Genomic DNA, 22,224 nt, shown 5'->3' with positions numbered 1-22,224 from the left:
GAGAGACTAGAGAAGCTAATGATGTCCTTAGAGCAGAGAAGGTTAAGAGGAGATTTGATATAGGTGTCCAAAAAGGGTTTTGATAGAGTAAATAAGGAGAAACCATCTCCAGTAGCGGAAGTGTCATTAACCAGAGGACCCAGATTTAAAGGTGATTCTCAAAAGGACCAGAGGTGATATGAGGAAACGTTTCATTTTACACATCACGTTGTGATCGGGAATGCACTACCTGAAAGGGTGGTGGAAGCGAATTCAGTAATCACATTCCAAAGAGAACTGGATAAACGCTTGAAGGGAAAACATGTACAGGGCTTTTGGGAAAGAACAGGGCAGTGCAATTGAATAGCTCTACCAACGAACCAGCACTTCTGTACTGGACAATGCTTTGATTCCAGTTCATGCTGGTAATACACATGTGTAAACATAAGGTGAGGACAGAATCAGGCTTAGCAGTGTTGACCTTTGCATTTGAATAGCCTCCTGGTGCCCACGATCAATTCACAAACACAAAGCATAGTCACGTGGGCAAAGTACAGTATTCATGGAGACATACAGCAACTTCTGTGAACAAAAGTCTGCGTTGTAAAAGCCTATCCTTACAGTATAATAACTTCAGCTCTAATTCATTCATTAGAGAATTCATTCTCTAATGTTTTTAGCATCATTGAGGGGAAAAACAGGATTTGCGAGCATACTGTTTAAACCATTTCAGCTATATTAGCTGTTCTGTCTTTATTCTGTATTAGAATAATGTGAAAACAAATCTGTATTCTTACATCAATCATGATTTTTTTGCAGCAATGGAGGAATTAGACGGGGATGAGATTAGGATATCATCAAGAGGAAGATACGCTGAGAGAGATATCGTTCAGGTAAGATTTTAAAGATTATGGTATAGAAATGCACAATTACTACATAATTCAATGATTATGTGAACTTTTATTCTAATACACCACACATAAAGTGTGGTGAGTCGAAGAGACTTCGCAGTTGGCAGGAAAAAAGACAGAAGCGCAAGGGGAGAGCCAACTGTGTAACAGCCCCGACAAACAAATTTTTCTGCAGCACCTGTGGAAGAGCCTGTCACTCTCGAATTAGCCTTTATAGTCACTCCAGGTGCTGCTCCACACACCACTGACCACCTCCAGGCGCTTACCCATTGTCTCTCGAGATAAAGAGGCCAAAGACACAGACACTTATACAAAATTTTCTTTATGTAAAAACTGTCTGTATTCATTTGAAAGTCATTACAATAATTTTCCTATTTGATCACTGAATGCACAAGCGAATGCAAATTTTTTTCATTCTGCAAATATAATGAGGCAATAATATAGTATAACACTTGATATTTTATTAAAGCAATTTCTCTTCCCTTCTCCAAATTTTTCTAAGTTTCTTTTTCCATGACCGTACACTCACTGAGATTCTAAAGAGATGAATTGTTCACGGGCTTGTATGACATCCGCTCTGAACTGGCTGTTTGCGGGTGTCATTGAGCAGTACAACTGCTTTTCCAGTCCTTTTTCTGGGATGGGGCTCATTACATACACATGGCAGGCTGTGAGTGGGAGTCCTGCTATCAAGAGGAAACCAATGAAAATGTTGGCTGGAATTTTACACTGGGCGGAAGGCCGCGCCCACTGGCCGAAAAGTCGGTGGTGAGCCCGCCTCCACCGGGCCTGGGGAGCCAGGCCAGGGTTTCTCGCTCCCCAGGCCCTTAATTGGTTTTGGACGAGACTTCTACCGACATGAAACAGGAAGTCCCACCTAATGGAGCTGCCAGCCAATCAGCGGGCCAGCAGTTTTTAGTCCCAGCAGCGCCAGCGGGAGCGGTGGGCACTGCTGGGACTACAACTAGCCGTCGGAGGCAACAGGAAGGACAGCCCAGAACTCAGGTCATTGTCCCTGGCGAAGCCGTAAAAAATCAGCTGAGCCCTGGTGAGGCAAGGGGGTGGGGGGATGTGCCCAATCAGGTGGGCCACCCCCACAGCCCACAAGAAAGCTGCCTGGTTTTACCAGACGGGGTTCTTGGGACTTTTCCATCTGGCTGCGACAGGAGGCCCTTAAGTGGCAGTTGATTGGCCTGGGCGGGCGGACCGTTTTGCACCACTCAAGGTAAAACTGCAGTTGGGGGCGGGATGGGGTCAGGAACGACCTCCTCCCAGCACTCCCCAACCCCTGCCTCCCACTCAATTTTACACCCCCCCTCCCTCACCCCGCCACCAGTCTGTATGTTGGGGGGAGGGGGGGTGGGATGTAAAAGTCCGGCCATTGTTCCAAAAATCCAGGGACTTAGGCTACAAACCTGGCATGGACCCATTCTACCTCACCAATGGTCCTGGGGTGGGTGCTCATGCCAAGTGTTGTGCTCTGAACTCCTCTAGATTTCAACCCAAATTTTTTGGACAAGTTATTTAATTTCTCTCTGACCCACAAAAGCTCATTGGTGTCAGTGCAGGATGATCCCTGGGAGAGTCGGTTGGGGGGTCAGTGGGAAGTGGTGAGGTTAGACCAATTTGCCTGAAACTAAGACACAGATTCTAATTAAATATTCGCAAGAAACTGAATCCTTCATAACTTGATTTTTCTTCTTGTAATTTATTATTCAACAGTAGCATAATAGTAAAATCATAATGAAAAATCCTGTCTAGAAATTCCCCTTGTAATGGGTTGCTTTTTCATTTGGCAGTTAATTTTTCTGTGCTCTAAATTATTAATGGGACAGTATTTTAGCTCTTTCAACTGAGAAACATCGCTTCTCACTGAACTGAGAGAGTATTGTGGTATTTATAGTCCATGAATTCATTTACAGATGCAAAAACAATCTCTTAATTGGAATAACATTAGGATCAGAGCAATAACCATCAATATTAGGAAGCTGGCCTTAACCCTTGAAGAGGGTAAAAGGAAGATTAAGAACACAAGAAATAGGAGCAGAAGTAGACCATCTGGCCCATTGAGCCTGCTCCGCCATTCAATATGATCATGGCTGATCTTGGGCTTCAATTCCACTTTCCTGCCCGCTCCCCATATCCTTTGATTCCCTGCAAGACTAAAAATCTATCTATCCCTGCCTTGAATGTATTCAATGATGGAGCATCCACAACCCTCTGGGGTAGAGAATTCCAAAGATTAACAACCCTTTGAGTGAAGTCATTGCTCCTCATCTTAATCCTAAATGATTGCCCCCTTATCCTGAAACTGTCTTCCTGTGTTCTAGATTCCCTGACCAGTGGGAACAATCTCTCAGCTTCTACCCTATCAAGCCCTTTCAGAATCTTGTATGTTTCAATTAGATCGTCTCTCATTCTTCTAAACTCCAGAGAATATAGGCCCAATTTACTCAGCCTCTCATCATAGGACAACCCCCTCATCCCAGGGACCAATTTAGTAAATCTTCGCTGCACTGCCTCCAGTGCAAGTGTATCCTTTCTTAAATGTGGAGACCAAAACTGCAGACAGTATTTCAGGTGCAGTCTCACCAAAGCCCTGTACAATTTTAGTAAGACTTCTTTATTCCTGTACTCCAATCCCCTTGCAATAAAGTCTAACATGCCACTTGCCTTCCTAATAGCCTGCTGCACCTGCATGTTAACTTTGTGCAAACCTTATACGAGTACCCCCAAGTCTGTCTGAACATCAATACTTACCAGTTTCACATCTTTTAAAAAATATTCTGCTTTTCTATTTTTACGACCAAAGTAAAAGCATACTGACTTGTTCTAATCAAAGTATGCCTTTCCAAGTGCGATGTTAAGACTTCCTTAATAATAGTTTCCAACATCTTCCCAACGACTGGTGTTAGGCTAACTGGCCCTGTTTTCTTTACCTCCTTTCTTGAAAAGCGGTGCAACATTTGCCAACTTCCAATCTGACTGGACCATTCCTGAATCTAAGTAATTCTGGAAAATCATAGCTAGTGCATCCACTATCTCTGCAGCTATCTCTTTCAGAACCCTAGGATGTAGGCCATCTGGTCCCAGATTTTCGTCCCTCAAGTTTCTCCAGTACTTTTTCTCAACTGATTAAAAGCATTTAGGCACCAGAACCAATTAGGCAGATAGGTTAGAAATAGCATGGATTTTATTGCGGATTAATGCAAGGTTTTCACAGTAGTACAGGAAATATCAAAAATGTGCATGATAAAGGAGCATTCATTAACAAGAGTGACAAAGGATAAGGATTTTGGCAAGATTATTACACTTTTATTAAAGATTCACACAACAGGAAGCTGTTGTCAACAAATTTATTCCTAGGATATATTTTGAGGATATTTTACTGGACTGACTTTTATTAGCGTGCCACACGTCGTGGCGGCGCGCTTGAAGTCGGTGGCCTTCAGGTGCGGATGGTGCCGCCGCTGAGCCCCCGCAATATTTCATGCGGGGGTTCATTTAAATGGAGGGGGCGGAGCGGCTGCCCCTGATGATGTAGAGGGTGCAGCCGCTGCATCCCCGGCAATGGCGTCCAGCGCCACCACACAGGCGCCGGTGCCATTTTTAAAGGGGTTCAAGCCCTTACCGGTACTTTAAATATTTAAATCACTCTGTGTGCAAATTAAAATTGAAAACTTTATTAACATATCGAGGCCCCTCCCCCACCCCCCCCCCCATGGCCATTTCATGTTATTTACCAACCAGAAAACCTCTTCTTCCTAATTATCAACTTTGCCCCCAAACTTTGTAACTTCACCCTTCAATCCTTCCCACCATCCCCTCAGCTAATTGAATCAGTTTTCATTGCTCCCCCACCTCTCCCGCCCTGAAATTTTCACTCCTCCCCCCTCCCTACCAGTGTCTTGCCTCGGAACTCTCTACGGTTGCTGGGACAAGGTAAGTAGATGTAAATTTATTTTCCATGATTTAAATATTTATATGAAGGCCCTGCCTCCACGCCGAAGCCTCGCCGCTGCCGGTAAAATGCGGTGAGCCCTTCTCGGCATCAGGGGTCGTGGCGGGCTGTTCCCGTGAGTATTTTATGGACACCCCACCACGACCCCCACATCAAGGGGCTGGTAAAATTCAGTCCACTGTGTCAGTTGTCATTCTAACCATGTATAAATCACTGATGAGACCATTTTTGGAACGATTTAGATTTTCCACATGCCGTTACATACAGTTTTCAACTTAGAACTCAAGTCTGTAAATGGAATTGCCTGTATTTTGTATTATTGGTTTTGGCTTGATGATTGTTACGGACAGATTCCCTCTGAACTGCTTGACCCAACTGCCCTTCCTGCTCCCCATGCTAGGTGGCATTGTAAATGGCTTCCTCTCCTGAGGTTCTGTCGCCTTTTCAAAATCACCATCATTTGTCCCAGTTTTCAAAAAAACACACCTGTGACCCCTCTGTCCTTGCACATCTCTAAACTCTATTTCCTCTGCAAAGCTTTTGAATGTATTGTTTTCCAGAGCCATGTCCATCATTCCTGCAATTCCATGTTTGAATCACTCAAATCAGGTTCCTACCCTTGTCACAGGACTGAACACCCTTAATCAAAGCCACAAATAGCATCCTTGGTGACTATGGTGCATTATTCTTTCTCAACCATCTTGACATCTCTACAACCTCTGACCCAGTTAACCACACTATCCTCCTACAGCTCCTCCCTTCTATTGTCCAGCTGCATGGGCCCTCGCCTGGTTCCATTCTTATCTATCAAATGGTTTCCAGAGCATCAACAGCAATTATTTCTGTTCCAACCCCACCCCAGCCCCATTATCTCTGGAGTCCCTCTCCATTGCCTCTGTATTATTAGACTCCTTGTGAGACATCGGACTGGATTTTAATAGCAGCAAGCTTCAAAAAGTGTGTAGCACACGCACAAAACGTGCGCCATGGAGCCGTCACGATATTTCGCACAGAAGCTCATGAACATGGAGGGGGTGGAAGGCCTGCCCCGATGGTGTAGAGGGGGCGGGTGCTCCTTCCCTGGCAATGGCGTCTGGTGCCACCGTGCAGGCACTGGCGCCATTTTTAAATGGCTTCAAGCCCTTCAGTTGAATTTAAATTTTTAAAGAGACATTCAGTTCACATTAAGTTACAAAAATTAAATAAAAGCTGGAAGCCCCTCTCCCACCCCCACAATGACCACACAGTTTATTTTTGGGCCTATCCCACCAAAAAAAACTTTTCTTCCCAACCAAATTTTCCCACCCGTACTTTATTCCCTTTGACCCTCAACCCCTTCCCACCATCCCCACAACCAATCGCGTTGCCTTTTGCAGCTCGCACCACCCCCCCCCCCCCCCACTCCTCTGAAAAATCCACTCCTCCACCCTCCCCCCTTCCCACCAGTGTCATGCCTCGGATCTCTAAATGGAGATCCGAAGGCACGGGATTTCTGGCCACTGGCTGGAATATCGGTGTGGGACGGCCATCGGGACAAGCTAAATGCTTTTGCTTGTTTTTACATTTATTTAAATATTAAAACGAAGGCTCCGCCGCTGAGCGGCAGGGGCCGCTCGGAGGCCTGGTCGCCGCCGGTAAAATGTGGCAGGGCCTTCCAAGCGTCAAGGCTTGCGGCGGGCCTCTTACGGAAGTATTTTTCGGGCCCCCCTGCCTCAACCCCCGACATCGGGCTGGTAAAATTCAGCCCATCCAGTCCCAGATGCACTGCAATTGCTATTTTTAACTTGAAAAGAGGGAAGCCTCACTACCAGTTGGACTGGTTCAGACTATCCACCTGCTCGGGTGTCCCATTTGACCCTTGCTACCCATATCCTCTCCATCACAAAGATTGCCTATTTCCTATTCGTTACATCTGTGATGTTGAGAATCTCATCATGCCTGTGTCATTTTCAGAATGACCTATTTAATGTTCTCTTACAGAGCCAATTTACTTTGACTCTTCCTCTGATCGCTTCTTCTCATCCAGGCTCCATGAACTAATCATACTATTTATGATTGGCTTCTGTTCTCCACAGTAAAATAGAATTCACTTTTAAAAATGTTATTCCATGGGTGAAAATGTGCCTTGTGAGTCTCACAAGCAGTGCAGTAGAGCTGCACTTGTTAAAATACTTTTGAAAAATAGCAAACTGTCAACTCTGTCAAGTAAATGGAATGTGACTGAATATGGACTGTGTTTTATGTTTATGTAAAAAAGAAGTTAGACATTCACTTACTTATATAACAACTGCAATTGGAAATGGCAGTTACGTGTAATATTCCTAATGAGTGATATTTGCAAATTGGAATTAGTCAATGGTAATAAAAGAAAACAGACCGATTATGACTTGCACGTAAATGTAATGATGTTCTGTTCATACTTCAGATAGATAATTTAGCCACTTAATGGGAATAACTGTTTAAAGTGTTCCATGATGCAATTGTACAATACTTGTACATAATGTCTCTATATGGAAATGGAAAAAAATTACTGCTTTACCCACAAGGTACTTGACAATTTCGAAGATGTCTCCTGTAAGTTTGAAGTGACTGTTCTTCAGGCAGCTCTGGTGTTACTTTTCCACAATGGACCACCACATTGCCTATCTTTTGTAAGGATGTGTTTTGTTCGAATTTCATCAAAGTGAAAACCCTCAATCGTTCTAAAGTATTTGGTGGTAACCTGCAAATAACAGTGTGTCACAATAGAAATGTGATTTTCATTTGCTGTCTGGATCTTTTACCAAAGCCAGATGCTCACCCTGCAGTTTTCCCTTCTTCAGATAAACCTTGTAACAATCTCTAGATGTCCGTTTTGTTCCACAAAATGGTTGAACCACACAGTTTCTCTAATGCGTTACTTATTTACAAGTAATAAGATTTAGAAATTTACATATATTTAGAAATTGTAATCAGTGGATTGTTAGGTCCTATCACTGCACTTTATCATTAGTGTGAACTTCTGTGTTTTTGATTCATTTATAATTTCCTTCAAGTAAACTACAATTGAATTGCCATAACGTATTGAGAACATTAATGCTACATTGCCCGCTTAATCAAATTTTGCCATTAAATTATTTTGATCATATAATACCATTTTTCTACAAAATGTACCTGACTTATCTGCATGCTCTGTTGTATTGTTATCCTATAGTGCCATGTTTGGTAATTGAAGCACTAGCTCTGCTGATTGAGTAAATGCTACACTGCTGCACCTCAGGTGCTGGAGGCACCTCAGTAAGAGAGACTTGTTCGCTTTGTTTACTGCTTTTTAATGGACCTGATTTGTGATTTGTTGTAAAAACTTCTTTCACCAATTGAAAGAGCCGACACCAAAACTGGTGCGGCCACTATGTGAATGACGCGCCCACCTGGAAGGCGCTGGCCAGGGATGTGAAAGGCGACCAGAGTGCCCATGAGGCAGTCGTCGAGTCTCAGGGCCTCAATCCGGCCTCAGTCGTCCTTCTGCCATCACAGCTGGGAGCCGGGAAAGAAGCTCCACCGTGAGCAGGATGGTGACCACGAGCGCAGCGTCAGCCTGAAGGACGCCAACATCGAGGAGGCCGTGCAGGCTGTGGGCTGGCCCGCTCGCCAGGGTCGCAACCCCTGCTGGATGCCTCCCCCCTTCCCCCCCTGCACCACCATACCCCCCTAGCACCCCCTTCCCAGCTCATCCCCCGCACCCCCTTCCCCCCTCGTAACCCCTTCCCCCACCCCCTCCCCCCTCACACCCCCTTCCCAGCTCACCCCCACACCCACTTCCCCCCACCCTCTCCCCCTCACACCCCCTTCCCAGCTCCCCCCTCGCACCCCCGACCCAGCTCACCCCCCTCGCACCCCCTTCCCCCCACCCCCTCACACCCCCTTCCCAGCTCCCCCCTTGCACCCCCTTTCCCTGCACCCCCTCCCCTATCCCCTCCCCCGCACCCCCTTCCCCCCACCTCCTCCCCCGGCATCCACTGCACCCGCTTCCCCCCGCACCCCATCCCCCCTTCCCTCTCCCTCCATGAAATCACACAGTTTACTTGTTAGGGCCCCTGCTCAGGGATAGGAGCTAACAACCCCACTGCCTTGTGGGCGTTTCGGGAGAGGCCAAGGCTAAGGAAGTAAACCCTAACAGAAAATCCGGAGCGGAATCCCGAAGGCAGTCATGTGTCACCTTTGGCATGTTTCCGGCAGTTACTGCAGCCATACCGGTGCCAAACGTCATGCTCTGCACTCCTTTGGACCCCACCAGAAAGGCCGAGAAGGGGGTTTTGATGCTTGGGCAACTCACAACCTCCATACATCCGCCCAGGCATACGCCATGGAGAGGTCACTCCACAGTCGCCTCACAGCGACCAAATCAACACGGAAGGCAGCAGTTACGGGTTATAAGTCCATCTCAATTGGCGTAGAGATTGGGCATCACGGGTTGCCTTTGTCGGTGGGAGAGGTCATCGCATCTCACTGGACATCTACCGCCCGCCTCAAACTAGGCAGCCCCCACTCAGTAAGGTTCTGTCCCACCACAGTCTACCTGCTTCAATGGGTGCTTGGAGCTCCGGGTCATTGCCCAACAAGGAACACCACACCAAACAGCACGACAAAAAAAGGAAAGAAGGTACCAGCCCTTCGTTTTGCAAGTTGTAACGTCAGAACTGTGTCCTGGCCTGTCGGAAGACCTTACACAAATCAACGATTCTCGGAAGACCACCAGCATTAACAACAAGCTCAGTAGACTCAATGTGGACATTACAGCACTTCAGGAGACACGCCTCCCTGCGAGCGGATCTCTACGTGAGCAAAACTACACCTTCTTCTGGCAGGGTAGGGATCCTGAAGAACCAAGACAGCATGGAGTGGACTCCGCCATCAGAAACTCTTTGCTCAGCACGAAGGCTCGGAACACATACTGTCCATCCGACTGCTCACCGCCTCTGGTACAGTACACCTACTCAGCAACTATGCTCCAACATTCTGCTCCCCACCTGAAGTTAAAGACCAGTTCTACAAGGAACTCCATAATATCATTAGTAGCATTCCCAATACTGAACATTTGTTCCTACTGGGGGACTATAATGCCAGGGTTGGGGCTGACCATGACACTCCTGCCTCAGTCATAGTCATAGAAAGATACAGCACAGAAACAGGCCCTTCAGCCCACTGAGGCTGTGCTGTCCATCAACCACCCATTTATACTAATCCTACATTAATCCCACATTCCCTACCACATCCCCACCTTCCTTCAATTCTTCTACCACCTACCTACACCAGGGGCAATTTACAATGACCAATTTACCTATCAACAAAGAACAGTACAGCACAGGAACAGGCCATTTGGCCCTCCAAGCCTGCGCCGATCTTGATGCCTGCCTAAACTAAAACTTTCTGCACTTCCGGGGACCGTGTCCCTCTATTCCCATCCTATTCATGTATTTGTCAAGATGCCTCTTAAATGTCACCATCCTACCTGCTTCCACAACCTCCCCCGGCAGCAAGTTCCAGGCACTCACCACCCTCTGTGTCAAGAACTTGCCTCGCACATCCCCTCTAAATTTTGCCCCTCTCACCTTAAACCTATGTCCCCTAGTAACTGACTCTTCCACCCTGGGAAAAAGCTTCTGACTATCCACTCTGTCCATGCCGCTCATAACTTTGTAAACCTCTATCATGTCACCCCTCCACCTCTGTCGTTTCAGCGAAAACAATCCGAGTTTATCCAAACTCTCCTCATAGCTAATGCCCTCCAGACCAGGCAACATCCTGGTAAACCTCTTCTGTACCCTCTCCAAAGCCTCCACGTCCTTCTGGTAGTGTGGCGACCAGAATTGCACGCAATATTCTAAGTGTGGCCTAACTAAGGTTCTGTACAGCTGCAGCTTGACTTGCCAATTTTTATACTCTATGCCCCGACCGATGAAGGCAAGCATGCCGTATGCCTTCTTGACTAACTTATCCACCAGCGTTGCCACTTTCTGTGGACCTGTACGTCCAGATCTCTCTGCCTGTCAATACTCCTAAGGGTTCTGCCATTTACTGTATACTTCCCACCTGCATTAGATATTCCAAAATGCATTACCTCACATTTGTCCAGATTAAACTCCATCTGCCATTTCTCCGCCCAAGTCTGCAACCGATCTATAGCCTGCTGTATCCTCTGACAATCCTCATCACTACCCGCAACTCCACCAACCTTTGTGTCATCTGCAAACTTACTAATCAGACCAGCTACATTTTCCTCCAAATCATTTATATATACTACAAAGAGCAAAGGTCCCAGCACTGATTCCTGCTTAACACCACTAGTCACATCCCTCCATTCAGAAAAGCACCCTTCCACTGTTACCCTCTGTCTTCTCTGACAGAGCCAGTTCTGTGTCCATCTTGCCAGTTCACCTCTGACCCCATGTGACTTCACCTTTTGTACCAGTCTGCCATGAGGGACCTTGTCAAAGGCTTTACTGAAATCCATATAGATAACATCCACTGCCCTTCCTTCATCAATCATCTTTGTCACTTCCTCAAAAAACTCAATCAAATTAGTGAGACACAACCTCCCCTTCACAAAACCATGCTGCCTCTCGCTAATAAGTTTGTTTGTTTCCAAATGGGAGTAAATCCTGTCCCGAAGAATCATCTCTAATAATTTCCCTACCTGCAAGTTTTTGGCTGTGGGAGGAAACCGGAGCACCTAGTGGAAACCCACGCAGTCACAGGGAGAACTTGCAAACTCAGCATAGGCAGTACCCAGAACTGAACCGGGGTCGCTGGATCCATGAAGCTGCGGTGCTAACCACTGCGCCACTGTGCCGCCCCAAGCCCTTGGCTGCGATGGCATTGGAAGGATGAATGAGAATGGACAGAGACTGCTGGAGTTGTGTACCTATCACAACCTCTGCATCACCAACTTGTTCTTTCATACTAAACCCTGTCACCAGGTTTCATGGAGATCACGTCGTTGGCACCAGCTGGACCTCATCGTCACAAGGCGAGCCTCTATAAACAGTGTCCAAATCACATGCAGCTTCCACAGTGCGGACTGCAACACCACTCCCTGGTGTGCAGCAAGGTTACACTCAAACCAAAGAAGCTGCATCACTCCAAGCAGAAGGGCCGCCCGCGCATCAACACTAACAGAATTTCTTATCCACAGCTGTTACAAAAGTTTCTAAATTCACTTGAAAAAGGCCTTCAAAACACTCCTACAAGGGATGCAGAGACCAAGTGGGCCCACATCAGAGACGCCATTGATAACTCAGCAATGACCACCTATGGCAAATGTGAGAAGCAGAATGCAGATTGGTTTCAATCTCACTTTGAAGAGCTGGAACCTGTCATAGCCGCGAAGCACACTGCACTGTTGAACTACAAGAAAGCCCCCAGCGAGTTAACATCCGTCGGACTTAAAGTAGCCAGAAGCGCTGCACAAAGAATAGCCAGGCGCTGCGCAAATGACGACTGGCAACACCTCTTCTTCTTCTTCTTTGGCCTCCTTATCTTGAGAGACAATGGGTAAGTGCCTGGAGGTGGTCAGTGGTTTGTGATGCAGCGCCTGGAGTGACAGACTCTTCCACAGGTGATGCAGATAAAATTGGTTGTCGGCGCTGTTACACAGTTGGCTCTCCCTTGCGCCTCTGCCTTTTTTCCTGCCAACTGATAAGTCTCTTTGACTCGCCACGCTTTAGTTCCGCCTTTATGGTTGCCCGCCAGCTCTCGTGATCGCTGGCAACTGACTCCCACGACTTGTGATCAATGTCACAGGACTTCATGTCACGTTTGCAGACGTCTTTAAAGTGGAGCCAAGGACGGCCGGTGTGTCTGGTACCAGTGACGTGCTCGCTGTACAATGTGTCTTTGGGGATCCTGCCATCTTCCATGCGGCTCACATGGCCAAGCCATCTCAGGCACCGCTGGCTTAATAGGGTGTATAAGCTGGGGATGTTGGCCTCCTCGAGGACTTCTGTGTTGGAGATACAGTCCTGCCACCTGATGCCAAGGATTCTCCTGAGGCAGCGAAGATGGAATGAATTGAGACGTCGCTCTTGGCTGATATACGTTGTCCAGGCCTCGCTGCCGTAGAGCACAGGCTTGATACACTCGGACTTTTGTGTTCTGTGTCAGTGCACTATTTTCCCACACTCTCTGGGCCAGTCTGGACATAGCAGTGGAAGCTTTTCCCATGCACTTGTTGATTTCTGCATCGAGAGACAGGTTACTGGTGATAGTTGAGCCTAGGTTGGTGAACTCTTGAACCACTTCCAGAGTGTGGTCGCCGATATTTATGGATGGGGCATTTATGACGTTCTGTCCCATGATGTTTGTTTTCTTGAGGCTGATGGTTAGGCCAACTTCGGTGCAGGCAGCCGCAATCCTGTCGATGAGTCTCTGCAGACACTCTTCAGTGTGAGATGTTAATGCAGCGTCAGCAAAGAGGAGTTCCCTGATGAGGACCTTTGCATTTCCCTGAACCACATTCCCTTGACAGCAAATAGTCCCTCTCAATCTTTTCTCCAAGTTATTTTACTTCTGCCATTGCTAATGAATACCCTTTTATTATATACAAATGTTTTATTTACCAAATTACCTTAAACTTACCCACATTAAAATTAATTTGACAAGTTTTCTTTGACTATCATCATATTCCCTTGAAGTAGTCACCTGACCACACTGGTTAGTCTCATCAGCAATTTTACATTGAAGTACTGACCTCCATAGAGTTTTTTAAATGTAACCTGTATGGAACTTAAAGCCGACTTATAGTTCGAGCACTGTCCAGTGACTTTTTACTCATATTTAATGCAATACACAAGCAAAAAAAATGCTCCCTGTAACCAAAAATTGATCTTGTGTGCAAAGTATTGAGGATAGCAGGCCTCCAGGCAAACAGAAATCCTTTACAGGCTACCAGCATACACCACTGATGCTGGAATAACATACAACTCGGGCTGAATAATACAAAGAAAGTAATATTATAAAGAGGTTGATAGGATTGGATGAAGTAGAGTGGGAAGAGGCTTGTGCAGAGCATGAATAACAAAACTGAACAGTTAAGCCAAATAGCCTGTTTGTGTGCTGTAAATTTTAGGTAACCCCACATCAAGGGTAACCACAGAAAATCTAGATATATTTAATTAACTGACCATATTGTTTCAAAAAAATAGACTGTGTATTAAGTGGCAATGGGAATGGTTTCCAACTGATATAAAATAAATGTTTCCAGATCATACATTAATACTAAGCTGGGTGCCACTCCACAAATATCATACTGTTTCGCCTATCTCTAATTATAACAACAACTTTCATTTAGATCGTGCCTTTAATGTGGCAAAATATCCCAAGGTACTTCACAGGAGGGTTATCAAACAAAATTTGTAACCAAGCCATGTAAGGAGATAATCGGATAGGTGACCAAAAGCTTGGTCAAAGAGGTGGGTTTTGTAGAGCAACTTAAATGAGCAGAGAGAGGTAGCGGGGCACAGAGGTTAAGGGAAAGAATTCCAGAACTGAAGGTATAATAGTCAATGAAAACAATAAAAGCTACCACGTCTGAACAGTTCACTTCGGTAATTTTGGAGCATACATCCATGAAAAATAACTTTAGGTGAGACTGTACTCTAATGGACTGAGCACCTAACCAGTTTCCAACATATATAACAGAACAGAGATAGTAAAACCAGAGATCGTAAACTAAATTTATAGCTCCCAAAAATGGGTGCGGGGATTGCAATGTGGGATTAACCTGTACCCATTCCTTCCGATGCAGGCAACATGCCAACTGCCAGCTAATTTTACTGATTGTTGTGTGCAATCAGCACTACCATGTTGTAGAGTGGCTGCATGTCTCTGCAGCCCCAAATTGTGAGAGGCTAGCACCACTTAAAGCTAGCCTGTACCTTTTAAAGGAGAGGTGCATTGTGGTGGAGCTTGTTGTAGAACTCATTCTGACATGGAAAAAGAATTAATAATGGCGCAACATGGGAGCCAGTGGACTTCAAGACTTTTCGCGCTGCACTGGAGGCCTTGATCGTGGAGGCACAGAGGAGAGATTTCATCTATCCACAGCGGGCCCTCCAGACAAACTCTCAGAAGGCAGTGGGAGCAGACAGCTGCAGCGATCAATGTCAGGATTCAAGCCCCAGGACCTGGGATGCAGTATCACATAAAGTTCAATGACCTCACGCGAGTGGTCAAGGTCAGTAAATGCATCTTCAAATGCCATATCCCACAATCTACACCATACCTCCTTCACTCACCCACCAACAATCTATCAATCATGACTCATACCTAACATTCATTGTTTCACCTCACCCCCTTAGCATTGCTGCAAGCCTCATGTCCACATTTCACAATTTGCACACAACCATTCAACCATGATAGTCATATCACCCAAACATATGTACCGAACTCACTGACACACTCTCCTTTCTCTTGCAGAACAAGGTGATGCATAATCAGAGGCAGCAGCCAGCGGAGGACAGGCGTACCTGCAAGTCCCTACTCACCATGGGGGGAGACGGTGCTTGCCATCTTTGGAACAGCCATTGTTGAGGCCATGACCAGCAGCAGGACTGAAATAATATAAGATGAGGGTATCCTCATATCTAATCCTCCTTCTCACGTCCCACTCCCCCCTCATAACAAAACCTCTTCTGATTTACAAGCTGAAGATGGTGCAAGCATGCACCTCTTACTTCCCCCTGCCTCCCTTCACCACAACCCTACCCTTGTGCCTTTCTTCTTTCAGAGACACAAAAACTTCAGGCCTGTCAGGCAGTGATGGAAGAGCAAGAAGATAGTGATGATGAAGAAACACCATCACTTGATCTCACACTTGCAGCCACCAACTTAGATACTGAGACTGTGCATAATTTAGAGGACAGTTAGAGGTGGGATCAGCATGTGGTGAGACACTGGACATGAGTGGCCTGCAGCCAGGGCTGGAAACAAGGGCAGCATAATTGCCAACTCCTCGGAGGGTGAGATCACTCATGAGTTTTGCTGCAGAGGACTCAGATGAGCACTTTGAGGGGGAAGGCTACAGAAGAAGGCTGACGGGTATGCACAATGAAAAACCTGGTGCATTGGCAGGCTTGCCAGAAACCTGCATGCAATGTAAAGGAGCATGGAGGAGTCCAGCATCAACCTTACACAGAGCTTGAAGCCCACATGGACATGGTGGACAACTCCAGTAGCATACTTATGGACACAGCCATGATGCAGTGCTCGATGGCTGATGTCTGAGCTTCCATAGCAGCACAAGCAGAATTCACCCAATGTCTGGGTGCTGAAGTGGTAGCTCATGCTTGTTGCCATCATGACTGCAGATAACAGTGTTCAAAGGGGCTTGCAGGATGTCACAGCAGCCCAGCAATCTGTTTTCTGGCAGATTACTAGGATTGCTGAGGCACCGCCCCGGGAGACTAGCAATGGCTTTCATGGAGCTCAAACCTCTGTCAGGATGACAGCTTTCCTCCTGCCATCCCTGCCACTCCTCCAGTGCCTTTGCTGTTGCCTGTCAGCCAGCCCGCTGAGAATGCTGCCACCCATGCCCAGATGGTACAGTCCAAAACTGGGCCTTCTGGACTCAGAGCTGCACAAGGTCGTCCTCCAAGACCATCTGCAGTCTCCGAACTGAAAGTTGGTGACCTTTCACCAGCCATACTGTGACCACTGGGGTAGCACTGTGTTGGAACGCTAGGCAGCAGCACAAGGAAGACAGACATCAAGAGAATGAACAAAGGTGATTAATTGACATTTGCATGCAATATGGCATGATTTCATTTATAAATTGGTTTGGAATGTTTATTTTGTGCTGGCTTTTATTTTTGCACTGTGGCCAAGATATGATGGCCAGTGACAGAGGAATGGTAAGGTCTCAGACAGTTGGTGAATGGGCAAGTGGGGTTGCATTCACTGGTATCACTGTTCATGGATAGCCTAGCCAGGAAAGGGCTATCTAGGTTGCATACTGTCTTCCTCTTCCTCCTCCTGAGCTATTCACTGTATAGCTGGTAGCAAGGGTTGGTCCCACATGATGGGTTGTGCAGTGCACAGCAGACCACCCACACTGCCGAGTACTGCAGGGCTCCTCCAGGGTGGTTCAGGCAATGGAGTGGTTGTTTCAGCATGCCAAAGGTAGATCTATCACACTCTTTGTGGCAGAATGGCTCACACTGTATGCATGCTTGCGCAGGTGTGCATGGGTTGCATGCCGGAGTCATGAGCCAAGTCATTAGTGGAAAGCCCTTGTTGCCCAGTTGCCACCCTTTGGTTTGCCGTGGTGGCTCAAACGCAGATGCGACAGTGGACTGCCACAGAATAAAGGCATCATGACTGCCGCCAGGATATTGGATATTGACCTGTATGATTCATTGTGTATGGCCACACACCAGCTGAACTTTGAGGGAGTGGAATCCCTTTCGATTGCGGTGCGTCTCAGAGTTTACATGCAGTACCTGCTAAAGCGATGTGTGTGCAGTCAATGGAACCCTACACCATGGGAAAGCCTACAATCTTTGCAAGATGGTGTGCTCACTCCGCCTGCTCTCTGACAAGTGAGAACGAAATGTAATTTGCTGTCTTTGAATACCGAGCCACAGTGACCTCCATTACACAAGAGTGAATGTCAATCTGTGAGATGTTGCAAATATCTCCAGCTCCCGCCTGGAAGGAGTCAGATGCATAAAATTGCATGGCCGTGGTCACCTTCACAGCCACTGGCAAAACCATCCTTGCCCTACTCTGAATTTGTATTTTTGGCTGCAGCAGGTGGCACATTTCAGTCATGATGTCCTTGCTGAACCACAGATGTCGCACACACTGGGCTGGATATAGTTCTCCCCCAGGTGTCGGGGTCCGTGGGTGGGTGGTGGGGGGGTGCGGGGAGGGGGTGGTTGGCTTGAAGATACCTCTGGATGAGGGCCGCCACGCACCATGAAGGCCCGGCCCAATCCTCATGGCGGTGGCAAGGTCTCCTGGTGGCCCCCCCCCCACTGCTCGGCGACGGACCGCCATTTAAATATTTAATTAAGTACTGAATTAATTATACTCACGCCACCGCCTTCTGTCCCGGTGCGATCTTCATGCCACTGGCCGGCACTCTCGCACCTTCGGTTCCCCGTCCAGGGACGTTTTTCAGTGCGGGTGGGGGAGAGTGACGTTAATGTATTTTCATTGCTGGAGGGGATTATGGGAAGAGGTAAAGTTTATAGTTTATGCAATTTTTGGGGGGGGGCGTCAGGTGGACAAGGTAGGTGTTTTGGTGGGGGAGAGGACAAATAATTAATTTTATGGTTATGGGGGAGGTGGGAGGGGGTAAAAATAATATATGTAATTTTTTTGTTTACCTATTGCTTTAAATCTTTACATATAACAGAAGGGTTCAAAGCCCTTTAAAAATGGTGTTAGTGCGCCCCCTCTATGTGATTGGGGGGGCGGGGTGCGGTCTGCCCCGGCCATTCAAATGAGCCGCTGCATGGAAGATTGCGGTGGTCAGTGACATGCAGCTGGCGTCAGCTGGGCGCCGCTTCTTTCACCTGCCGCCAACCTCAGCGGCGGCCACAAAAGATTCTGCCCACTGTTTCTCACAAAAGTTCAGGTAAGAGAATTGCTTCCTTGGCCAATATGGCCTCCAGCTGAGAGCTCTTCTCCCCATCCTCCCATTCCCTCTTCGAGCAGCTTGCCCTGCTCTGCATGCCCTCTGCTCATTCTCCCAGTCATGCTGTATTCCAAGGGGAATGCCTACTATTGCACCCGTGTCTGGGCACGGCTAGTTTTTTCAGAAGCCTTGATGTCACAACCAACTCCTTCAACACCTGCCACACCACTCCCTGTAGACGTCAGCAGCTTTAAAGAACTCTAGAGAGCAGCAAACACTACTATAATTGTAACAACATCCAGTGGAAAGCAATCAGAAACACAGTTGATGATCCCTTTAAATAGTGCTGGTTGGAGATGCTGCTTTCGAACACTTGTTCGACCATGCACGATTAAGAGAGAGCAATAGCTGGAGCAATGAGCTCCAAAGTTGCAGCACTGATGTCAAATCAGTGATGTTACTTTCTGCATCCTTCTGCCGAATGCTCACACCACACCTATTAATGTTCCCAACCAATATGGCATCCGGTGCGACGCTCACCTTTAGTGTATGCATGGGCCGCGGACAACATTTTGGACTTCTGAGGGCTATCATAGCACCCAAAAAATGACTGCTCTGGATCCGGATTTTGCACCCATAGATCCCAGACTAATTTTCCTTTGGCAGTCAGGCTGCGACAAAAGACAAAATAAAACTAATCAGAATGAATCAAAACTGTCAAGAAATATAGATTTCAAACACTCAAAACCATTGAATATAGGAAATAGGCCACCGACAGTCCAGTAGTACCTTTTCTCAGAACATAGACAGCTCTCCTGGAAATACTGACATAAACTGCACCTTCCGATAAAGATACATATAATAAAAGAAAGCATTTTTGCAGTGCCCGTCACAACCTCAGGAAGTCCCCAAATGTTTTACAACCAATGAAGAACTTTTTAAGTGTTGTCGTATACATATAGAGAGAGAGTCTTATAATGTGAAACAAGATATTGCTTTTCCTCCAAGCCCAGCGACAATCACAAGCTGCCATGCTGAAGCTGATGAGCAAGAGGACCAACGGAAATTGGCCCTCTTGCCTTAGCAGCACAAGACTGGTGTGATGGGGATGCCAGTTGTGCCCCAGTAAGCAGTGCACCAGTTGCCAAGAGGATTAAGATTGGACAGCGAGAACACTGTAACCAGGTCTGTAGTCTGTGGTGGGTGGAAAGATGGTAAGAGATTGGGGGTAGGAGTGTGGGGGAGCCAGCAATGACTGCCAGTGGCCCATAGTTTTAATGTGGAGCCAGGAGGAGTACGTTTTTTTACATACCATTTTGCTGGTGGCTTCAAGCTGTTGTTTGCAAGAGAAAACTGCTTATAGCATGCACAACACGTTTTGTGGTCAGTTGCAATCTAATATTTGAAAGGGACCTGAAATGAGTTTTAGGCCACTGATTTACATAGGCAATGGCTTGAACCAACGTGGTACGTGACACTGAATGAGCATGTGTACGCTGCAGGTCATACTGGATCCTTGAGTTCCCATTTTCTACCTGAATCAATTTCGAGACTCACTCATTCTAATGCATGTTTTTAAAATCTTGTAGCCTAAGAAAGTCAGTTGTAGGTGCTTTATGAGGACACCTAGTCATTGTTATGTTGCATCTGTGCAAATATGAATTTTATTTACATTGGCTATTTACTCATGCAGTTCTTATCAGTAAATTATATGGAACGATAAATGATACTGTCAAGAATTGGCTTATAACGTTTCCTGATCAAAATAATCATACACAATTGGATTTGTAAGGAATTTTGTTTTTTTTGGAGGTGCTTAATATAACCACTTGCTGAGATAAGAAAATAATCTTTTTATTTTTCTGGCTAGAATGTGTTCTGGATTATTCACTTTGCAGAAATCATTCGGAAGAAAAATTGTTTATAAACCAAACATTAAATAACGTACTCAGCTTTTATTATCTTCTCAGTAAGTTTGTGTTGTTCTTTAGTGTTTTTGTAGTACAATTTTCAGAATTAAAAATGTGTTTTTCAGTTTGTGCCTTTCCGGGACTATGTTGACAGAACTGGAAACCATGTGCTGAGCATGGCTCGACTTGCAAAGGATGTCTTAGCTGAGATTCCGGAACAGTTTCTCTCCTATATGAAATCGAGAGGAATTAAGCCTTCTCCTGCTCCACCACCGTACACTCCCCCAGGTTATCCTTTGCAGACACAGCTTTAACAGAGACTGATTCCAACATTCCCAGTTATCACTGTTGACCTGAACCATTTAGAGTGGCTGAGTCAGCAGTATTTTTATCAGGTTGGACTACAAAGACTAATGGATGTTGTCAGCTTGCATCAGAAAGCATCACAGAAGTTCTGCTGGGCTTCAGATTGCATGGTGTCAAAGAAAGTGACATCAGGCAAATAGTAGAGAGCGGTTGCATGAAGAAAGCAACTGATGCTTCTAAGGGGGAGGGAAGGTCCTTACCCTCTTACCTGAATCATCTCCTTTGGAACAGTGAAAATTGTGGACTTTTCTAAAGAAAGAAGATTTTTTTTTAAAGTTATGATATGAATGACGAATATTTGTCTGAAAATTAGTTGGAATTGAAGTCCTCAGCTTTTGTAAATAATTGAGAATGCGCAGTTCTTTTTCTTTGAATGTTTACATGTTGATTCTTTTTACAATTGAATCATTTTTATAAGCATATACTTGCTGTAAACACAGTTTTAAATATTGAAATAATTGTGATATGCTAGTTTGCTGCACCTCTGTCAATGATTAACTCAGATGGAGGGGTCTGTTCCACTATACCAGTGATTCTCAAACTGTTGGACACATGATCTGGCCAGCAGGGGTTCAGTGATGGGCCTGACACCTGATCCAGCACTGCTTCCAATTGTAACGCCCAAGCTGTGATTGTCTCCCAGCTAACTCTCAGTCTGTCATCCTTTTCATTCTCTCACCATTCACCTGCCCTACCCATGGGACAGTGCAAATGCTTCACACTGGAAAAAGTAAAAGTGGGAAAAGGAAGAAAAACAGAGAAGTGTTTGGAAAATAGCAAGAATGTTGATAGTGTACGCATTGTAGTCTGATCCATAACATTTTGGGAGCAGGAAGTGAGAATGGTTTGATGGAAAAAGACCCAAAAAAGTTTGAGAATCACTGCACTACACCATGCCAATAGTGTGTATGCCTGTACCTATCAGGTGAATGTGCCAGAAAAGTAATTGCACAAACATGTGGTCTTGTACTTATGAATTCTGTTTATTAAGCTGTTCATTAATTTGTAATATGCTTGTTCAGATCTTGCCCTAGCTGCATGTACAGTTTTTGAAGAGAAATGCACTCTTTTGAGTCGTGTGCTAGATTAAATTCAGTACAAAATGGCCTTAAATTCTCAGTAAATACTACAATGAATTTTTTGCATTATGCCTTTGGATATTGAAAAATGTGACATGTTTTTGAAACTTTTTTTGTGCCAACACTGTAGTTGTATTTTTTTTAATTTTTCCTTTGCAGTGGAAACTTACTGCTTGGTTTATTTACTCTTTTGCCTTTGTATGGAAATTTTAAACATTAGAGTTTCAATAACAAACAAAATATACAGGGTGGATTTGCAGGGCCATGACAGAATAAAAGTGAAAAAATTTGTTCTGTAACTGTAAAACACTTACTGGAAAAATCTTTTTTTTTAATGGAATACCTACATTTCTTAATATATCTATATATACAGCAGAATAAAGGCAAATTGAAAACCTAA

The 22,224-nt window shown here is 45.7% G+C and overlaps 1 protein-coding gene across 3 annotated transcripts in view; it reads left to right on the top strand.

The window, feature by feature from the left end:
* Nucleotides 1-21,881, top strand: part of LOC137384709 (copine-8) — a 445,401-nt gene extending 423,520 nt beyond the window's left edge. For 2 of the 3 annotated variants that reach the window (XM_068059014.1, XM_068059012.1), the window contains 2 exons: nt 799-872; nt 20,505-21,881. In XM_068059014.1, the coding sequence (XP_067915115.1) occupies nt 799-872; nt 20,505-20,693 (263 nt within the window). In that variant the 3' untranslated portion in view covers nt 20,694-21,881. The remainder of the gene's footprint in view (nt 1-798; nt 873-20,504) is intronic. The other variant, XR_010977638.1, reaches the window with a different exon arrangement.
* The last annotated feature ends 343 nt before the right edge of the window (nt 21,882-22,224 follow it).

This window comes from Heterodontus francisci, chromosome 27 (assembly GCF_036365525.1).
Source record: "Heterodontus francisci isolate sHetFra1 chromosome 27, sHetFra1.hap1, whole genome shotgun sequence".
NCBI classification, from domain to species: Eukaryota; Metazoa; Chordata; class Chondrichthyes; order Heterodontiformes; family Heterodontidae; genus Heterodontus; species Heterodontus francisci.
Note: the sequence above shows the minus strand (reverse complement) of the source record. Positions and strands in the feature narration are given on the sequence as shown.